At 39.1% G+C, this 22,276-nt stretch overlaps 1 protein-coding gene across 47 annotated transcripts in view; it reads right to left on the bottom strand.

The window, feature by feature from the left end:
• The window catches only part of BIRC6 (baculoviral IAP repeat containing 6), a 256,491-nt gene that overhangs the window by 215,258 nt on the left and 18,957 nt on the right, over nucleotides 1-22,276 (bottom strand). For all 47 annotated transcript variants that reach the window (XR_014842325.1, XR_014842324.1, XR_014842323.1 and 44 more), the window contains exon 2: nucleotides 1,086-1,267. Coding sequence is in view for 42 of the 47 variants with exons in the window: in XM_085019687.1 (XP_084875813.1) it covers nucleotides 1,086-1,267 (182 nt within the window). In the remaining 5 variants the exon portion in view is untranslated. The remainder of the gene's footprint in view (nucleotides 1-1,085; nucleotides 1,268-22,276) is intronic.

Below are 22,276 nucleotides of genomic sequence, written 5' to 3' on the forward strand. Positions count from 1 at the left end.
CGCAGTGGTTAACGAATCCGACTAGGAACCATGAGGTTGCAGGTTCGGTCCCTGCCCTTGCTCAGTGGGTTAACGATCCGGCGTTGCCGTGAGCTGTGGTGTAGGTTGCAGACGCGGCTCGGATCCCGCGTTGCTGTGGCTCTGGCGTAGGCCGGTGGCTACAGCTCCGATTCAACTCCTAGCCTGGGAACCTCCATATGCCTCCATATGCCGAGGGAGCGGCCTAAGAAATAGCAACAACAACAACAGACCAAAAAAAGACAAAAAAAAAAAAAAAGGGTGTATGTGAAAGAGTTTGTAAAAAGGAACAAGAGAAATGAAGGAAGGGGAGAGAGAGAAGGTGGGAAGGGATGAGGGAGGTTGGTGAAGAGAAAAGAAGGGAAGGAAGGTGGGTAACACCAACATACTGCCCTGGCTTCCTGCCTTCCCTTTACCTACGACTGGGAACTAGTCAGACTTGAAACAGCTGTCTTGGACTCACAAGATGGCAGCTAAACGGTGAGGTAAGCCAAGCTGTCCCTATACTTGGCACTGCACTGTTACTAGAAAGAAACTATCTTGTGTAAATCATATTTAGGTGTCTCTGTTACAGTGGTTTAATCTGTTACAGTTCACACTGCAATACCATTTTAATAAGCATTGATTAATTATGAAGAGGAAAAATAAGTATTTAAAGAAAGTTGTGATCAGAGTTGCCATCGTGGCAGAGCAGAAATGAACCTGACTAGGAACCACGAAATTGCAGTTTTGATCTCTGGCCTCGCTCAGCGTTGCCGTGAGCTGTGGTATAGGTCGCAGACGTGACTCAGATCTCTCATTGCTGTCGCTGTGGTATAGGCTGGCAGCTATAGCTCCGAATGGACCCCTAGCCTGGGAATCTCCATATGCCTCAGGTGCAGCCCTAAAAAGCAAAAGAAAAAAAACTGAATTAAAAAAAAAAAAAAAAGTTGCAATCAATGTAAATTGTTTCTCTTTATTGGGGTACATATATAATATCCTCAAAGGATAATCTAATCCCATTGAATAGCTAATAGGTCTGAGACTTCATTAAGTAGAAAAGCATATTGACACTGATATCAACTTACCTCTGTAACAGGTAATTCAAGCTGAACCACATCATCCTGTTTTGAAACGGGAGTTTGCAGAGCAGTGTCTAACAACAAGATTCCATTAAGGTCCTTCCTACACCCTACTGCATAATCGTCCACAAATATAACTTTATCCACGGCAGAAATATACTGACATTTCACCTGTCCGCCCGGTTTAGCTGTTAAAAGAACAAAAAGTCAATACTTAAGATTTTAAGACGAACAGTCTATTTAAAATAAATGTTTACATGGGAACTAACTACAATTTAAAATATTTGGGAAAAAAATGCTCTAAACGATATTATTAGAACTAATTAAGGAGCTCCCGTCATGGTGCAGTGGAAACGAATCCAACTACGAACCATGAGGTGTCAGGTCTGATCCCTGGCCTCACCTAGTGGGTTAAGGATCCGGAGTTGCCAGAAGCTGTGGTGTAGGTCGAAGATGCAGCTCGGATCTGGTGTTGCTGTGGCTCTGAAGTAGGCCGGCAGCAATAGTTCCAGTTAGACCCCTAGCCTGGGAACCTCCATATGCCATGGGTGCAGCCCTAAAAAGACAAAAAAAAAAGAACCAATTAAATGGGAATATGCACTATAGATTAAAGTAACAATGTGAAACTATCAGAACTTGAAAACTCTAATGCTACTGTAGAAGAGACTATTACTGTTCTTAAAAACAAACATAAGAAATAGGAGTTCCCGTCGTGGCTCAGTGGTTAACGAATCCGACTATGAACCATGAGGTTGCGGGTTCAATCCCTGGCCTTGCTCAGTGGGTTAAGGATCCTTGCCCAGTGGGTTAAGGATCCGTGAGCCATGATGTAGGTTGCAGACGCGGCTCAGATCCTGCGTTGCTGTGGCTCTGGTGCAGGCCGGCAGCTACAGCTTCGATTAGACCCCTGGCCTGGGAACCTCCATATGCCACAGAAGTGGCCCTAGAAAAGGGAAAAAGACAAAAACAAAAACAAACAAAAAAAAAAACCCCAGAGAAAAAGTAGAGAGGGTAAAGAGGCATGATGTAGTCAACCTACTCATCACTACAGAGCAAAAGTAATAATCGTGCATTTGTGGGAGAATGATAAGCAAATGTGCTAAAATATTTAAAATTAAAATGAGTGGAATGGGGTAAAGGTTAGAGGGGAATACTTTGTACTACACTACTTCAAAATAAAATGTTTGCAAGTTTTTTAATATTCAGTATTACACAACATTGTAAAGCAACTATACTTCAATTTAAATAATAATTCAATATCTTCCTTACATCTTTTTTTTTTTCAAAAGTCATTGTTAATTCTATGGACAGTTTCTAGGTAATTATCTTAAAAGTTCTTTAGGGCTTTTTTTTAACAGCCACAATAGAGATATATGGAAGTTCCCCAGCTAGGGGTCAAATCAGGGCTGCAGCTGCTGGTCTATACCAGAGCCACGCTGGATCGAAGCCACACACGCAATCTACACTGCAGCTTGCAGCAACACTGGATCCTTAACCCACTGAGCAAGGCCAGGGATCAAACCCGCATCGTCATGGATACTATGTCAGGTTCCTAACCCACTACAACAACAGGAACTCCTCTAGGGCTTTTCTATCTGAGATAAAATTATGGCAAATGTTTACAACCTAAGTAAAGGAGTTCCCATTGTAACTTAGTGAGTTAGGCACCCAATGTCTCTATGAGGATGTGGGTTCAATCCCTGGCCTTGCTTAGTGGGTTAAGGATGCAGCAATGCTGTGAGCTGTGGCATTAGGTCACAGATGTGGCTCAGATCCAGTGTTGCTATGGCTGTGACATAGGCCACAGCTGCAAATCCAATTCAACCCCGGCCCAGGAACTTCCATATGCCACAGGTGTGGCCATAAAAATAAAAGTTAAAAAAAAAAAAAGAGTTCCCATTATGGCTCAGTGGTTAACGAATCCGACTAGGAACCATGAGGTTGCAAGTTCGATCCCTGGCCTTGCTCAGTGGGTTAAGGATCCGGCATTGCCGTGAGCTGTAGTGTAGGTTGAAGACACATGTTGCTGTGGCTCTGGTGTAGGCCGGCAGCAAGAGCTCCGATTAGACCCCCAGCCTGGGAACAGCCATATGCCACAGATGCGGCCCTAAAAAAACAAAAACACCAAAAAAAAAAAAAAAAAAAAAGTTAAAAAAAAAAACCAGTAGTTAAAAGAACTATTAACGTCTCTAGTTCAACTATCTCTAAGAAAAGAAAAAAAAACAAAAAACAAAAAACAAAAACAGGGTCAACCATCACTGAAGATCAATATTCCCTGGAGTTTCTGCTGAATCGGTATCAGAAGAGTATTTTAATGGAAAGCCAGTGAATAAACCAACCATAAAATCTCTCAGAATAAGTTATGGAAGAATTTCAAGAAGTCTTACAAAAGACAGTAAAAGATAGAAGCTTTAAATATAATACCAAAGCAGAAAGTTTGGAAAAGACAATATTGATTTCTACATTTTATTTTATAAACAGATTCATAATGAAACTAATGTTAAGTATTCTGCCATAAATACAGGGTCTCTGTAAAAAGACTTGAAAGAATGATGAATTATGAAATTTTATTGTACTAGAGAAGATACGTCACTGTGGTCAAGAAATCCTGCTGCCAGTATATCCTCTTCTAAACTCCCAGACAACTCTATAAAACATTCCTGGTATTAGTATGGTTGTTGCCTAATGATAAATCAGGGTTCTGTACATCAACCTCTAGAACAACTATAAAACATAAACAATAAATATTATGATTGGTTTTCTTAGTCCCAGATTATCATAGATCTCTCAAGTTCTTAGAATCATTATAAAACTGATTTAGAACTTATCCATTATATAAATAAAGCAAAGAAAAATCCATGCAATGTCTATAGTTCATTTGCAGATATGGAGGTTTGAAATATACATTAGCACTTAGGAAAATAATCTGTGTAATAAATAAAATAGGAATATTTACCTAGCACTCTGACCTCTCAATAATACCACAAAAAATCAAACAAATTATAGGAACTCAGGGTAAAACTGTATCAGATCTTGTAGTTTCAAAAGTCATTATTCTAATTTTTAAAATAGATTAGTTTTTTTTTACAGGAGATAGAGGTTCACAGCAAAACTGAGCAGAGGCACAGAGATTTCCCACACATGCCCTGCTTCTACACATAACCATAAAATTTTTAGAAACAAATTACAAACTGTTTTATTTTTTTCAGGGATATGTAATTAGGTAAGGAATATAAAGGCCACTATTTTGTTAAAACTTTCCCAAAGGGGTATAAAATGTGAGAATCTACACCAGGGTTTTACAACTAGGTTTCCATGCAACCCTAGAATTCCATATAACATCACTAGAGATCACTCAATAGACCATGATTGAATGTTTTTGAAGTTCTTTCACTATATAATACTAGCACTTAAAGTAATTCATGGTGACCAAGTAACCTCATTGGCCATTTCTTCAGGGGTCTTTCTAGACCATACAGTAACATGTAAGAGGACCACGTTTATTCAGATGAGTCCATTCCCCGTTTTTTGACCTGAGTTACAGAAGGCCATTCACAAGCAGTGACTGCTGTACTGCACAGGAAAAAGGCAATAAAGTGATTATCAGGCATACAAACCCAAAGACTCCTCAACCTTATATGACTTCATCTTAACTAATTACATCTGCAAAGACCTTATTTCTAAATAATATTATATTCTGAGGTCCCATGTGCACATGAATTTTGCAGGGAGATTATACAACCCACCACAGATTCTTTCTCTGAATCTTTTACTGAGCCTGACAACTTCTGAGAGAAACATCTGTCCCTGAACAAGTTGTAGATTTCTGTGAAGAAAAAATATCCTGCAGTGCACAAAGAATTTTGTAGAACCTTTCAGTCTTACATTTTTGAGCAAGGCTTTTCTTACTTAACAAGAGATAAGACCAGGGAAATTCTCTAATTTGAGGGGAAAATGAAATCCATATATGCTTAAATTTGACACAGAATTGAGTATCTGTACAACAAAAAACAACCAACAGTTTCACAATGAGAGGTAAAAAAATCAACATTTTAGTTATAAGAATAACAATTTTAAGCACATAAAGGTTCATAAAAGATGGAGTTCCCATCATGGCTCAGTGGTTAACGAATCCGACTAGGAACCATGAGGTTGCAGGTTGGATCCCTGGCCTCGCTCAGTGGGTTAAGGATCCGGCACTGCCGTGAGCCGTGGTGTAGGTTGAAGACAAGGCTTGGATCCCATGTTGCTGTGGCTCTGGTGTAGGTCGGCAGCTACAGCTCCAATTAGACCCCTAGCCTTGGAATCTCCATAAGCCACAGGTGCGGCCATAGAAAACACAGAGACAAAAAAAAAAAAAAACCAGATTCATAAAAGAGATGAAGAAACCTGTATTCGAGACAAGCTATGACACTAAGAAAACATCTTTTCAAAGTCTTATATGAGTTGGAAGGATCAAGATGGCAGAGAAGGAAGATGCGGCACTCACTTTCTCCCACAAACACATCAAAAAAAAAACAAAAAAACCCATCTACATGCAGAATGATTTGCCACAGAACACCTACTGAATGCTGACAGAAGACTTTAAACCTCCAAAAAGAGCAAGAAACCCTCCACATAACTGGGTAAAACAAAAGGAAAAAAATAGAGAGAGAGGAAGGAATCAGGATGGGTCCATCACTCCTGAGAGGGAGCTGAGAAAGAAGAAAGGAACCCACACCCTGGGAAGCCACCTAACTGATCTTGGAGATCAGCCAGGACAGAGGGACCTCAAAGCCACAAAGAAAAGCACTGCAGCTGGACTTAGGCAGGCAAAGCAGAGAGAGAGCCACAAAGACTATTGGCACCACCTCCCCTGGACACCATAGCTTGAGACACTCAGGTGGGGGCTGGGTGCTGAGACTCAGGCTCTGGAGGTGAGTTCCAGGGAGAGGACTAGGGTTAGCCATGTGGAGACCACCTGAGGGAACTAGAGAGCAGTGCACCAAGGGCTTGGGGAGCTGGGAGCCACAGCTAGGGAACCAGGAGGAGGTCTGAGCCTGAAGGAGAAGCAAAGTACCACTGTTGGGGAGGGCAAGAGGAGGAGAGGCGGACCACCATAGGAATTTCTGTGAATGTGTGGACTCTCTGAGGGCAGGGCTACGGGCATCAAGGCACCTCTTGTGCCAGCGATGCCCCCTCTTAAGCTAGTTACAGGTGGTGGCACCTCCTGTGTGGGCTAAGCAAGATGGAGTGCTTCTTGCATGGTCTACAGGTAATTGCAAACCACCACAATTACCTCTGACTCCAGAGGTGGGCATGGCCCTCCACCAGTAGGAGTCCTTGAACAGGCACCACTTGCAGCCCCAGTCACCTCAGAGGGTGGCAGAGAGGACACTGCAACTGAACACTGCCCATTGTTGGTCTCACTCCCCTGGGAACACATATGCCCTGCAGCTACCACTGCCAAATGCTCCAGGCACTGCCTAAACCTGCCTGAGGCTCATTACCACTTCCCAGGGCCCTGTAACTAGGAGCAGCCTGCACTACCTTCCCACAGGTCCTTGCTACTGTCCAAGAGCCTAGCAACCAAGCACTGACTACTAACCCTGCCCATTGCCTCCATCTCCCTGGAAGCACACACAGCAATCTTTCAGGAGGATAACAACCTCCTTACACTGAGGAAAGAGATAGCAAATATCCAAACACCCGCACCAAAAATAAATAATAAGCCCCCACAAAATATACAGAAGTGCTCCTGCATATAAATAGCCCTCCAAGACTACAGTGGTTGGTTTCCCTAAACTCACTGAATAAGAAAAATAAGCACAATGAAGAAGCTCAGGAACCATTCCCAGCTTAAAGAAAAGGAGAATTCACCTGAAGCAACAAACAATGAAACAGACCCTGCAGTTTGATAGAACTGAGTTGGAAAAGGAGACAGTGAAAATACTGAAGGAATTAAGGGCAAAAATGAAGGAATTAAAAGTGGATATAAATATTAATATAGATTAGCTTAGAAAGGAACTAGAAAATATACAGAGGCGTCAAGAAAAAAATTAGAAAATTCATTTGCAGAAACATAAACTGAGTTAAAGGCACTGAAGAACAGGATGAATAATGGCAGAGGAATGAATTAGTGACTTGGAAGAGAGAATAATGGAAATCACCCAGTGAAGACAGCAGACAGAGGAGTTCCCGTCGTGGCGCAGTGGTTAACGAACCCAACTAGGAACCATGAGATTGCGGGTTCGGTCCCTGCCCTTGCTTAGTGGGTTACGATCCGGTGTTGCCGTGAGCTGTGGTGTAGGTCGCAGACGTGGGTTGGATCCCACGTTGCTGTGGCTCTGGCGTAGGCCTGTGGCTACAGCTCCGATTCGACCCCTAGCCTGGGAACCTCCATGTGCTGCAGGAGTGGCCCAAGAAATAGCAAAAAAAAAAAAAAAAAAAGACAAAAAAAAAAAAGACAGCAGACAGAAAACTAATGAAAAAACAGGAAAGCAATATAACAGATCTATGGCTTAATATAAACTGGGCCAATCTACACATAATAGGGATTCTAGAAGGAGATGAAAAAGAAAAAGGAAAAGAAGATACATTTGAAGAAACTACGGCTGAAAACTTTCCAAACCTAAAGGAAACAGATGTCAATCAAGATTTAGGAAGCACAGAGAACCCTAAAGAAGTTGAACCCAAACAGGCACACACCAAGACATATTATAATAAAAATGGCAAAAGTTAAAAATAAAGAGAGGATTCTAAAGGCAGCAAGAGAAAAACAAAACAGTTAACTATAAGGGAACCCCCATAAGGCTATCAGCTGATTTCTCCACAGAAACATTACAGGCCAGAACAGAGTGGCAAGATATATTTAAAGTTCTAAAAGGGGGAAATGTGCAGCCTAGAATACTTTGCCCAGCAAAAATATCATTTAAAACAAAATGAGAAATAAATAATTTCTCCAACAAACAAAAACTGAAAGAATACAGCAATACTAAACCCATTCTAAATGAAACACTGAGAGGGCTTCTCTAAATGAAAAAGAGGTAAGAATAAATAGGATGAAGGAAATCACAATTGGAAAGTAATCGCTTAAATAAGCCAGTATACAGATCTAAAAGAAAAAAAAAAAAAACTATTGCAAAAGCGATGATAAACACAAGGAAGAGCAAAAGGATAAATAAGAAGATGCTAAAAAAGGACATCAAAATCATAAAATGTGGGGAAGGAAAGTAAGAAAATCCAGACCTTTTTTTTTTTTTAAAGAACATATCTGAGTTCCTATTGTGGCACAGTAGAAACAAATCCGACTAGTACCCACTAGGATGCAGTTTCGATCCCTGCCATCATTCAGTGGGTTAAGGATCCAGCGTTGCCGTGAGCTATGGTGTAGGCTGCAAATGCAGTCTGAATCCCAAGTTACTGCAGCAGTGGCATGGGGCAGCAGCTGTAGCTCTGATTTGACCTAGCCTGGGAACTTCTATATGCCATGGGTATAGCCCTAAAAAAAAAAAAGAAAAAAAGAAAAAAGGGAAAAGTAATAAATAATATACAAGGGAATTCCCATGAGCTTATCAGCTGATTCTTCAGAAGAAGCTCTGCAGGCCTGAAGGGAGTGGCAGAATATAGTTACAGCAATGAAACAAAAAGCATACAACCAAGAATACCATAACCAGGAGTTCCCATCATGGTTCAATGGTTAATGAACCCAACTAGTATCCATGAGGACACAGGTTAGATCCTGGCCTTGCTCATTGGGTTAAGGATCCAGCGTTGCTGAGAGCTGTGGTATAGTCACAGACAGGGCTTGAATCCCACAGTGCTGTGGCTATGGCTGGCAGCTCTAGCTCCGATTCAACCCCTAGCCTGGGAACCTCCATATGCCACAGTGTGGCCCTAAAAGACAAAAAAAAAAAAATACTATACCCAGCAAGGTTCTCATTTAGATTCAAGAAATCAAAAGCTCTACAGTTAAGCAAAAGCTAAAAGAATTCAGCACAACCAAACCAGCTTTACAACATGCTAAAGGAACTTCTCTGGGCAAAAAAGAAAAGGCCACAACTAGACACAAGAAATTTATGAAATGGGAACGCTCACTGGTAAAGGCAAACATACAGTAAAGGAAGGAAATCATCCATACACAAATATGATATCAAAAGTAACTGGGAGAGAAATAAAATTACAAATGCAGGATATGTGAAAAGTATTTGAAACTAAGAGATCAGCAATTTAAAACAATCATGTATATATACAGACTGTTATATACAAAACCTCATAGTAACGAACCAAAAATCTACAACAGCTCTACACACACAAAAAAGAAAAAGGAATGAAACACAACACTAAAGACAGTCATTAAATCACAATAAACGGGAAAAGAAAAAAGACCTACAAAAACAAATCTAAAACAACAAAATGAAAATAAGAACATACATTAACAGTAATTATAAGAGATAAAAAGGACACTACATAATGATCAAGGGATCAATCCAAGAAAGAGATATGACAACAGTAAATATATATGCACTCAATATAGAAGCACCTCAATATATAAGGCATATGTTAACAGACCTAAAAGGAAAAATCAGCAGTAACACAATAATAGTGGGGGACTTTTAACAATCCACTCACATCAGTGGACAGAATATCCGAGCAGAAAATCAATAAGGAAACACACACCTTAAATGACACATTGCACCAGATTGACTTAATGGATATTTTTAGAACATTCCATCCAAAAGTAGCACAATACATTCTTTTCAAGTGCACATTGAACATTCCCTGGGACATGCTGGGCTACCAAAGCAAGATTGGTAAATTTAAGAAAACTGAAATCCTATGAAGTATCTCTTCTGAACACAACACTGAGATTAGAAATCAACCACCCAAAAAAAAAAAAAAAAAAAAACCTGCAAAAAAAACATAAATATATGGAGACTAAACAAACATGCTACTGAACAACCACTGGATCAATAAAGAAATCAGAGGAATCAAAAAATACCTAGAGACAAATGAAAATGAAAACATAACACTCCCCCCCAAAATTTACACGACACAGCAGAGGCAGTTCTAAGAGGGAGGTTTATAGCATTACAAGCTTATCTCAGGAAACAGGAAATATCTCAAATATACAACCTAGGCTTAAAGCAACCAGAGAAAGAACAAACAAAACCCAAAGTTAGTAGAAGAAACAAAATCAAAATCATAATGATGAGAGCAGAAATAAATGAAATAGAGACTAAGAAAACACTAAAAGAGATCAATGAAACTAAAAGTTGGTTCTCTGAAAACATAAACAAAATTGATAAAACTTTAGCCAGTCTAAAAAAAAAAAAAAAAGATGACCAAAATCAATTAAAATCAGAAATGAAAAGGGAGAAGTTATAACCAACACCACAGAAACACAAATGATCATAAGAGTCTACTACATGCAACTACGTGCCAATAAAAAGGACAATATAGAAGAAATGACAAATTCTTTAAAAGGTACAATCTCTCAAGACTGAACCAGGAACAAATAGAAAATGTAAAGACACCAGTTACAAGTACTAAAAACAGATCTGGTGATCTAAAAACTCCCAACAAACCAAAGTCTAGGGCCAGATGACTTCACAGGTGAATTCTAACAGACATTTACAGAAGACTTAACACCAATCCTTCTGAAACTATTCCAAAACACTGTAGAGAAAGGAACACTTCAAAACTAATCCTATGAGGCTACAATCAACTCAATACCAAAATCAGGAGCTCCCGTCGTGGCTCAGTGGTTAACGAATCCGACTAGGAACTATGAGGTTGTGGGTTCGATACCTGGCCTTGCTCAGTGGGTTAAGGATCTGGCGTTGCCATGAGCTGTGGTGTAGGTTGCAGACGCGGCTCAGATCCCGCATTGCTGTGGCTCTGGCGAAGGCCAGCGGCTACAGCTCTGATTCGACCCCTAGCCTGGGAACCTCCATATGCTGCAGGAGCAGCCCTAGAAAAGGCAAAAAAACAAAAAAACAAAACAAAACAAAATACCAAAACCAAAGATTCCACAAAAAAAATTAAAGGCCAATATCAATGATAAACATAGATGCAAAAATCCTCAACAAAATACTAGCAAACCAAATCCACAATAAATTAAAAGGATCATACACTATGATCCAGTGGGATTTCCCCAAGGATGAAAAGGGATTTTTCAATATTTAAAATCAATCAATGTAATACAACACATTAACAAATGAAAGCATGAAAACCATATTTTCATCCCAATAGATACAGAAGAAGCCTTTGATAAAATTCCACATCCTTTTTTTTTTTTTAAGAGCCGCACCCGCAGCATATGGAAATTCCCAGACTAGGGGTCCAATGCGAGCTTCAGCTGCCAGCCTATGCCGCAGCAACACTGAATCCAAGACTTGCCTGCAACCTATGCCATAGCTCACAGTAATGCCAAATCCTTAACCCACTGAGCAAGGCCAGGGACTAAACCTTCATCCTCATGGAGACTAGTCAGGTTTATAACCACAAAGCCACAACAGGAACATAAACATTCGTTTATGAAAAAAGTCTCTAGAAAGTGGGCACAGAGAGAACCTATCTCAAAATAATAAAGACCACATATGCAAACCCACAGCTAACATCATTCTCAGTGGTGACAAGCTGAAGGAATTTCTGCTAAGACCAGGAACAAGACAAGGATGTCCACTCCCACCACTTTTATTCAACATACTTTTTTTGTAGAGTTCCCCCTGTGGCTCAGAAATAAAGAACCTGACTAGTATCCATGAGGATGTGGGTTCAATCCCTGGCCTCGCTCAGTTGGTTAAGAATCTGGCATTGCCAGGAGCTATGGTATAGGTTGCACAGCGGCTCAGATACTGCATTGCTCAGATACTGTATGGCTGTGGACATAAACAAAATGAAAAGACAACCTACAGAATGGGAGAAAATATTTGCAAACAATGCAACCAACAAAAGATTAATCTCCAAAACATTCAAACAGCTCATGAAGCTCATTATCAAATAAAACCAAACATCCCAATCAAAAAACGGGCAGAAGATCTAAACAGACATTTCTCCAAAGATACACAAATGGCCAGTAGGCACATAAAAAGATGCTCAACATCACTAATTACTACAGAAATCAAATCAAAACTATGAGGTACCACCTCACACTGGTCAGAATGCCATAATTAATAAGCTTACAAATAACAAATGCTGGAGAGGGTGAAGAAGAGGGAACTCTCTTACACTGTGGGAATGTAAATTGGTTCAACCACTAGAGAAAACAGTATGGAGGTTTCTTGAAAAATTAAAAATAGAGCTACTATATGATTCTGCAATCCCAGTCCTAGGCATATACCTGGACAAAACCACAATTTGAAAATATACATGCACCCAGTGTTCAATGCAGCACCATTTACAATAGCCAAAAGAGGGGGTTCCCATCGTGGCACAGTGGTTAACAAATCCAACTAGTAACCATGAGGCTGTGGGTTTGATCCCTGATCTCGCTCAGTGGGTTAAGGATCTGACATTGCCATGAGCTGTGGTGTAGGTTACAGACACAGCTCGTATCCCTTGTTGCTGTGGCTGTGGTGTAGGCTGGAAGCTGTAGCTCCGACTGGACCCCTGGCCTGCGAGCCTCCATATGCCGCAGATGTGGCCCTAAAAAGACAAAAGACCAAAAAAAAAAAAAAATAATAATAGCCAAAACATGAAAGCAACCTAAATGTTCACTGACAGATGAATGGATAAAGATGTGATACGCACACTCGCACACACTATGGAATATTACTCAACCCATAAAAAAAGAGTGAAGTAATGTCATTTGCAGCAACATGGATGGAGCTAGAGATTATCACTCAAAGTGAAAACAGCCAGACAGAAAGACAAATAGCATATGATATCACTTGTATGTGGCATCTTTAAAAAAAAAAAAAAAAAAACAAGATACACATAGAAAACAAAGAAATAGACATAAAAAACAAACTTATGGTCACCACAGGGGAAAGCAGAGAGGGTGGGATAAATTACGAAATTGGGATTAACATATACACACTGCTATATATAAAATAGATAAACAACAAGAACCTACTATATAGCATACAATAATATACTCAATATTTTGTGATAATTCTATAAAGGGAAAAAGATCTGCAAAAGAATAGATATATATATATAAGCAAATCACTGAATCCCTTTGTTATACAGCTGAAACACAACATTGTAAATCAAATATATGTAAATCAATTTAAAAAATTTTATTTAAAAATTTAAAAGGTTAAAATCCCACTCTGGCATAAACCATTAATAGTTTATTTTGTTTGCGTTGTGTGTTTACAATGTCTAAAAATAAATTTCTCAAAGAAAGATAAGCTATGCTTAACCAATATTTGCTAATTTTCTAAGATAACTTGGCTAAAAAGTCATTTTTGGTTTTTAAATGGAGGGGAAAAACTTTTACACATACCCTACACCTCATACTGCCCACTTTGTAGAATTTTAAATAGAAGATATCTAGAAAATTACTTTTAAACATACATGGATAAAGTTTAAAAAGAAATTCAAGCAGAAAAATTTAACAGAACTCAGAATCTCTCCATCTATACCAGAGATCAGCAAACTTATGAAAATGTCAAGATAGTAAATATTTAAGGCCTAAGATGACATATGGGTTTTCTCACAATTATTCAACTCTGCCACTACAGTGCAAAAGCAGCATGTAAATAAATGGGTGTGAATGTGTTCCAGTAGCATTTTAATTATCAAAGCAGGAGATAGGCTGAGGGCTGCAGAGGTGGCAGGTCACAGATTGCAGAGTCCTGATTGTCACTAACGACTTGCATTAGTACAGATATTTTTTGAAGGGCAGGAAAAATTTCACAGAAACAGAATGTTAAAGCCTCACAGCCAGGGAATTCCCTAGTGGCACAATGGGTTAAGTACCCAGCATTGTCACTGCAGGGTTCCCAGGTTGCTGCTGTGGTGCAAGTTTGATCCCCAGACTGAGAACTTCCACATGCTGTGGATATGCCATAAAAAAATTTCTTTAAAAAAGGAGTTTCCGTTGTCGCTCAGTGGGTTATGAACCCAACTAGTATCCATGAGGATGCAGGTTCAATCCCTGGCCTCACTCAGTAGGTTAAAGGATCCAGCGTTGCCAATAGCTGTGGTCACAGACATGGCTCGGATATGGCATTGCTGTAGCTGTGGTACAGGCCAACAGCTGCAGCTCCAGTTCAACTCCTAGCCTGGGAAATTACATATGCTGCAGGTAGGCTGTAAAAAAATAAATAAGCAAACAAATGAATAAATAAATAAATTTTTTTAATCGTAGCCAAAAAAAAAAAAAAAATCATAGCCAGATACAATAAGCCGCTGAAAACTAACAAAGAAAAATCTTAACAGCAACCAGAGAATATGTTACATACAAGCAACTAATAAATACAATATTAAAAATCATGCGATTTGCTAAAAACTGAACTATTTTTAAAGTACTGAAAAAATAAATTCTACATTCACCAATTTAAATTCTGTATTCATTAGGAATGAAAGTGAAATAAAGACATTCTCAGATGAGGGAATACTAAGAAGAAATTTTTGCCAGCAAACCTGCTCATTAAGAACCACAAAAAAAGTTCAAACAGATGTGAAATTACTTCAGAAGTATCAAAAATGAGGGGAAAAGCAAAAATAATGGTAAATATCAGTATAAATACAAGTGATGATTCTTCACCTCAGTTCTTTAAAATATATTTGACAAATGAAAGCAAAATTTATTACAATGTGTGATGTCTTCAATGTTATGTAGTTATAACTAGTCAACTATAACTTAGAAGAGGGTATGATAAGGTGGGAAAGGTTTGTACATGCCACTTAAAATGGTAAAATATTGATTTTAAATATACTGAGAGGAAGTTCCCTTTTAGCACAGAAGATTATGGATCTGATGCTGCCACAGCTGTGGCACAGACCACAACTACCACACAGGTTCAGTCTGTGGGAACTTCCACAGGTTCAGGCTGGGGAACTTCCAAATGTCATAGGTGTAGCCAAAAAATAAAAAATAAATTAGAAAAAATAAAAATTTAAATGAATATACATATACATACATATACTGAGAAAAGCATATATACTGCAATCCCTCAAGTAACCACAAAAACATATACAAATAGTCAAAAATCAAACCCAAATTAGCAGAAAGAGAAAAAATAGAGGAAAAAAGAAAAATCAAATAATAAAATGGATTATCTAAATCAAAATATCAACAATAACACTAAACATAAATGGCCTAAGAATGTCAATGAAACGACAAACTGAATTTAAACACACACAATCCAATTATATTATGTCTACGAGAAACCTTTACCATTCTAAAGGAGTAAAAGGATGGAAAAAAGATATATCATGCAAATGTTTATCAAAGAAAGATAGGATATTTATATTTAAATCAGATAAAGATCAGAACAAAGAAAATCACCAGGATAAATGAGGATATTACACGATAAAAAGGTAAATACGTGAAGAAGAAAAAGCAATCCTAAATATACACTCTAACAGAACATCCAAATACATTTACCAAAAATTAACAGAACTGAAAGGAGAAATAGGTATTCAATTACACCTGAAGACTTCAAATTTTTAGTAAATGATAAAACTAGTAGATAGAAAACTAGTAAAGACAGAGAAAAACTGAACACTATCAACCAATGACATTTTAAAAATACTCCACCTATTTACAGTAGAATGCATATTCATTTCAGAGGGACATCAAACATTCATCATGGCGGATCATAAAACAGACCTTGGAATTCCCATTGTGGAACAGCAGTAATGAACCCAACTGGTATCTATGAGGACACAGGTTCAATCCCTGGCCTTGCTCAGTGGGTTAAGGATCTGGCATTGCCAGGAGCTATGGTGTAGGTCGCAGACTCAGCTCAGATCCTTTAAAACTGTGGCTATGGCTTAGGCTGGCAGTTACAGCTCCAATTCAACCCCTAGTCTAGGAATTTCCATATGCTGGGGTGCAGCCCTAAAAAAAGACAAGAAAATTTTTTTTAAAATACAGCAGACCTTAGCAAATATAAAACAAGTAAAATTGAGAGTATGTTCGCTGACTATAACAGATTTAAGAAGAAACAATAATAGAAATATAACAGAAATTTCTAAATACTTGGAAATTAAATGACATATTTCTAAATAGTCCTTAGGTCAATGAAAAAGTCTCCAGTCAATCAGAAAATATTTTAAAAGAATGAAAATGAAGGAGTTCTCATCGTGGCACAGCAGAAATGAATCCAACTAGGAACCATGAGGTTGAAGGTTCGATCCCTGGCCTCACTCAGTGGGTTAAGGATCCAGTGTTGCTATGAGCTGTGGTGTAGGTTGCAGATGCGGCTCAGATCTGGCATTGCTGTGGCTGTGGCATAGGCCGGCAGCTGTAGCTCTGATTCAACCCCGAGCCTGGAACCCTCCATATGCCCCAGGGACAGCCCTAAAAAGCAAAAAAAAAAAAAAAAAAAGAAAGAAAAAGAAAAATGAAAATATATCAAAATGTGTCATATAAAGCTAAAACAGTGATTAGAGTAAAATTTGTAAGAAATGAATGCTTACACTGGGGTGGACAAAAAGGTCTCAAATCAATAACCTAAGCTTCCTACTTAAGAAAACTACGGGCAGTTCCCATTGTGGCTCAGCGGGTTACAAACCCAACCAGTATCCACAATGCTGCACATGGCCTCATGGATGTGGGATCCACCCCTGGCCTCGCTCAGTGGATTAAGGATCCATGTGGTCATAAACTGTGGTATAGATTGCAGATGCGGCTCAGATCCCACGTTACTGTGGCTCTGGTGTAGGCTGGCAGCTTCGGCTCCCATTTGATCCCTAGCCTGGAAACTTCCATATGCCACAGCTGCAGCCCTAAAAAGCAAAAACACTAGACAATGAACAAAACAAACATGAAAAATGCAAAAGGAAAGAAATAATAAAGATAACAGCAGAGATCAATGAAAGTGAAAATAGAAAAACAATAGAGAAAATCAACAACTAAAAGAGGTCTTAGGAAAAAAATCAATCAAATTGACAAAGCTGGAGTTCCCGTCGTGGCGCAGTGGTTAACGAATCTGACTAGGAACCATGAGGTTGCGGGTTCGGTCCCTGCCCTTGCTCAGTGGGTTAAAGATCCGGCGTTGCCATGAGCTGTGGTGTAGGTTGCAGACGCGGCTCGGATCCCGCGTTGCTGTGGCTCTGGCGTAGGCTGGCGGCTACAGCTCCGATTCGACCCCTAGCCTGGGAATCTCCATATGCTGCGGGAGTGGCCCAAGAAATAGCAACAACAACAAAAAGACAAAAAAAAAAAAAAAAAAAAAAAGAAAAGAAAAAAAAAACAAATTGACAAAGCTGTAGCAAGACTCAAAGAAAAAAAGATACAAATTACTAATAATATCAGGAATGAAAGAGAAGCTAGACTATAGATTCTTCAGACATCAAAAGATAAAAGAATACTAGGACAACTCTATGCACATAAATTTGACAACACAGGTTGTCAAAACAAATAAATTTGACACACCATATGTTAAAAAGATAACAGAATAATACAGATAGATCTACACACAAATTTGAAAATACAAGTGAAAGAAACTCCTTAAAAACCACAAAGTAGGAGTTCCCATCATGGCATAGCAGAAGCAAATCCAACTAGGAACCATAAGGTTGCAGGTTTGATCCCTGGCCTCATTCAGTGGGTTAAGGATCCAGCGTCACAGTGAGCTGTAGGTGGCAGATGTGGCTTGGATCTGGCATTGCTGTGGCTCTGGTGTAGGCTGGCAGCAACAGCTCCAATGAGAACCTGGGAACCTCCATATGCCATGGGTGCAGCCCTAAAAAGACAAAAGAAAAAAAAAAATCCACAAACTACCATAATATCTAAAGTGAAACAGATAATCTGATTTAAGTAAAGTGAATTCATAGTTTAAAACTTTTTCAAGAAATCTCTAGACTTACCTGAGTAAAGAATTCTATCAAACATTTAAGTAACACCAATTCTACACAATCTATTTCAAGAAACAGAAGAAAAATCATACCCAAATTCACTATATGAGGCCAGAACTAATCTGATAACAAAACTAGAAGAGTATAAAATAGAAACTACAGGAGTTCCCATCATGGCTCAGTGGTTAACAAATGTGACTAGGAACCATGAGGTTGCGGGTTCAATCCCTGGCCTTGCTCAGTGAGTTAAGGATCCGGCGTTGCTGTGAGCTGTGGTGTGGGTTGCAGACACAGCTCGGATCCCATGTTGCTATGGCTCTGGCGTAGGCCGGTGGCTACAGCTCCGATTCAACCCCTAGCCTGGGAACCTTCATATGCCGTGGGAACAGCCGGAGAAATGGCAAAAAAACAAAAAATAAACAAATAAAATAAGATAAAGTAAAATAGAAACTACATACCATTATCCCTCATAAAGACTGATGCAAAAACCCTCAACAAAACAAAAGCAAATGGAATTTAGCAATATATTAAAATAGTAATACACCAGCACCAAGCAGGGTTATCCTAGGAAAGCAAAACTGGTTCGATGTCAAAAAAAAAAAAAAAAAAAAAAAGTAAAGCTACCATGTTAATTGCTTAAAGAAGAAAAACCACATAAGCCAAAGATGCATCTGGCAAAATACAACATCCTTTCATGGTTGGGGGGGCGCGGGGGGGGGAGCCCTAAGCAAATTAAGAGGGAATTTCCTCAACCTGATAAAGAAAAGAGAGCTACAGAAAGTCTGCCACTATTAAATACTTGGTAAAAGAAGGAACACCTTCCCCCTAAGATAAGGAACAGGATAAGGATATTATGTTCTCACCACTTCTATCCAATATATAACTAGAAGATCTAGCCACTACAATAAGAAATGAGAAGCAAGACAGATTAGAAATGAAGAAATGAAACTCCTTATTGAGACCCATGATTACCTATGTAGAAAATCCCAAAGAACCTTAAAAACAACAACAAAAACAACAAAAACTTGTAGAGCTGACAAATGAGTTTTAGCAAGGTTGCAGCGAACAAGGTGAATACACAAAAATCAATTAACTGTATTTCTATATACTAGCAATGATGAATCTGACACCAAAATTTACCAAAAAAAATTAAGCTTATTAGAGCTCTAAAAACATAAAATAAAATACATAGCTATATATCCAACAAAAGGTATACAGAATAAGAATGCTGAAAAGTGCAAATGACCAATGAAAGAAATCAAAGAAGACCTAAATACAACTAAGGTCATGGACTGGAAGAATCAACATAGCAAAGATACCAAAGAGTCCCCAAACTGCTCTAAAGATTTAAACCAATTTCAATCAAAATCCAAGTAGGGGAGTTCCCGTCTTGGCGCAGTGGTTAACGAATCCGACTAGGAACCATGAGGTGGCGGGTTCGGTCCCTGCCCTTGCTCAGCGGGTTAACGATCCAGCATTGCCGTGAGCTGTGGTGTAGGTTGCAGACGCGGCTCGGATCCCGCGTTGCTGTGGCTCTGGCGTAGGCCGGCGGCTACAGCTCCGATTGGACCCCTAGCCTGGGAACCTCCATATATCGCGGGAGCGGCTCAAGAAATAACAACAACAACAACAACAATCTCAAAAAAAAAAAAAAATCCAAGTAGGATTTTTGAGGATTTTGAGTCCAAAATAATTTGAAAAGACAAAGGAACTGGAATAATCAAAACAATTTTGATAAAGAATAAAGTTGGACATATCATACTGCATGACTTTGAGACCTGCTATCAAACTTACAGTACTGTAAAAAACTGTGCTACTGGCAAATGGACAGACATTATTAGATACACGGAACAGACTACAATCAAGAGATAAACCTGCATAAATATGCCCATTTTATTTTTTTTTCTCCCTGCACAAGCCACTGTAGGATCTCAGTTCCGAGGCCAGGGACCAAACCTAGCCTGCAGCAGTTAAAGCACTGAATCCTAACCACTAGACCACCAGGGAATTCCCTAATGATTTTTTTAATTGTGGTAAATTATACACTACATAAAACTTATTTTAACCAGTTTTAAGTATACAGTTCCGTGCATTAAGTACATTCACCCTGTTGTGCAACCATCACCACCATCCATCAAAAGAATCTTTTCATCTTGCAAAACTGAAACTCTAGGGAGTTCCCTGGTGACCTAGCAGGTTAAGGATCCAGCTTTGTCACTGCTGTGGCTCCGGTCACTACTGTGACATGGGTTCAATCCCTGGCCCAGGGAATTTCCGAATGCTGTGGGTGCAGCCAAAATCCTGAAAACTCTATAACCACTGACACGAACTCTCCACTTCCATTTCCGTAGAATCTACCAACCACTACTCTACTTTTTCCTGTCTCAATGAAATTACCTAAGTGGCATCGTACAGTATTTGTCCCTTTGCGACTGGCTTATTTCACCGAGCACAATGTCTTCAAGGTTCATCCATATTGTAGCATGTGTCAGAATTTCCTCCCTTTTTAAGGCTAATATTTCACTGTTTACATAATAACACATTTTGTTTATTCATCCACTGATGGGACACTTGGGTGGCTTCTACTATGAACATGGTGTACAAACAGTTCTTCAAGATCTTGCTTTTAATTCTTTATAACTTATACTCAAATGTGGAATTGCAAGCTGACATGGTAATTTTTAATTAGTTGAGGAATTGCATACTGCTTTGCACAGCAGCTGCACCATTTTATATTCCCACCAACACTGCAAAAGGTAGATCTCTCTACATCCTTGCCAACACTTTCTCTTCATCTTTTTATTTTTTTAATAAAAGCCATCCTAATGGGTATGAAGTGGTACCTCACTGTGTTTTGATTTTTATTTTCCTAATTAATGAAGCTGAGCATCTTTTCATGTGCTTGTTGGTCATCTGTTTACCTTCTTTGGAAAAATGTCTATTTAAGTCCTTTGCTCAGTCTTTACTAGGCTATTTGTTTTTTGCTTTGTTGAGCTGTAGTTGTCTATATATTTTGAATTCTTTAAATATATCTGGTTATATCTCTAGATATGTGATTTGGCAAATATTTTTTCTCATTCTGTGATTTACCTTTTCACTGTGTTGACAGTGTCCTTCAACACACAGAAGTTTTTCGATTTGTCTATTTTTACTCTGAGTGCTTCCGCCTTATGTCAATTTGTCATATCCAAGAAATCATTGCCAAATCTAATATCTTGAAGCTTTTCCACTTCATTTTCTTCTAAGAGCTTTATAGCAGCAGCTCTTACATTTAAGTCTTTGAACCACCCTGAGTTAATTTTTTAATATGGTGTTTTGTTTATGTTTGACTATAGCACATAGTGTATATGACTGTATAACAATCAAAGTCATGTGGATATACAGTTTTCTGTGTGTGCATATCCAGTTTTCTCAGCACTATTTCTTTTTTTTTTGTCTTTTTTTTTGTCTGTTGTTGTTGTTGTTGCTATTTCTTGGGCCGCTCCCGCGGCATATGGAGATTCCCAGGCTAGGGGTTCAATCGGAGCTGTAGCCACCAGCGTACGCCAGAGCCACAGCAACACGGGATCCGAGCCGCATCTGCAACCTACACCACAGCTCACGGCAATGCTGGATCGTTAACCCACTGAGCAAGGGCAGGGACCGAACCCGCAACCTCATGGTTCCTAGTCGGATTCGTTAACCACTGCGCCACGACGGGAACTCCAGCACTATTTCTTGAAGAGATCGTACTTTCCCCCTTTGAATGGTTCTTGGCCTCCTTGTCAAAAATCACTGAACCATATATATAAGTGGTTAATTCTGTGCTCATTATTCCATCAGTCTTTATGTCTATGTCACAACCGCATTGTTTTGATTACTACAGCACTGTAATAGTAAGGTTTTCCTTTTAATTAAAGCATAGCTGACTTGTAATTTGTGCCAATTTCTGCTGTAAAGCAAAGTGACCCAGTCACTCACACACACACACACATGCATTCTTTTCCTCATATCATCTTCCATCATGGTCTATCCCAAGAGATTGGATACAGTCCCCTGTGCTATATGAGGACCTCATTGCTTATCCATTCTAAATGTAATAGTCTGCATCTACTAACTCCAAGTCTAGCCCACTCCCATCCCCCCACCCCCTTGACAACAGTAGTAAGTTCAGAAATCAGGAACTGTGAGTGCTCCAACTTTCTTCTTTTTTTTTTTCTGTCTTTTGTCTTTTTCAGGCCGCACCTGCAACAATATGG

The sequence above is a fragment of the Sus scrofa genome, chromosome 3 (genome assembly GCF_054392235.1).
Source record: "Sus scrofa isolate SSC_HxYL_T2T_F1_AM1 chromosome 3, Sscrofa_HxYL_maternal_Yorkshire_Landrace_v2.0, whole genome shotgun sequence".
Lineage (NCBI taxonomy): Eukaryota > Metazoa > Chordata > Mammalia > Artiodactyla > Suidae > Sus > Sus scrofa.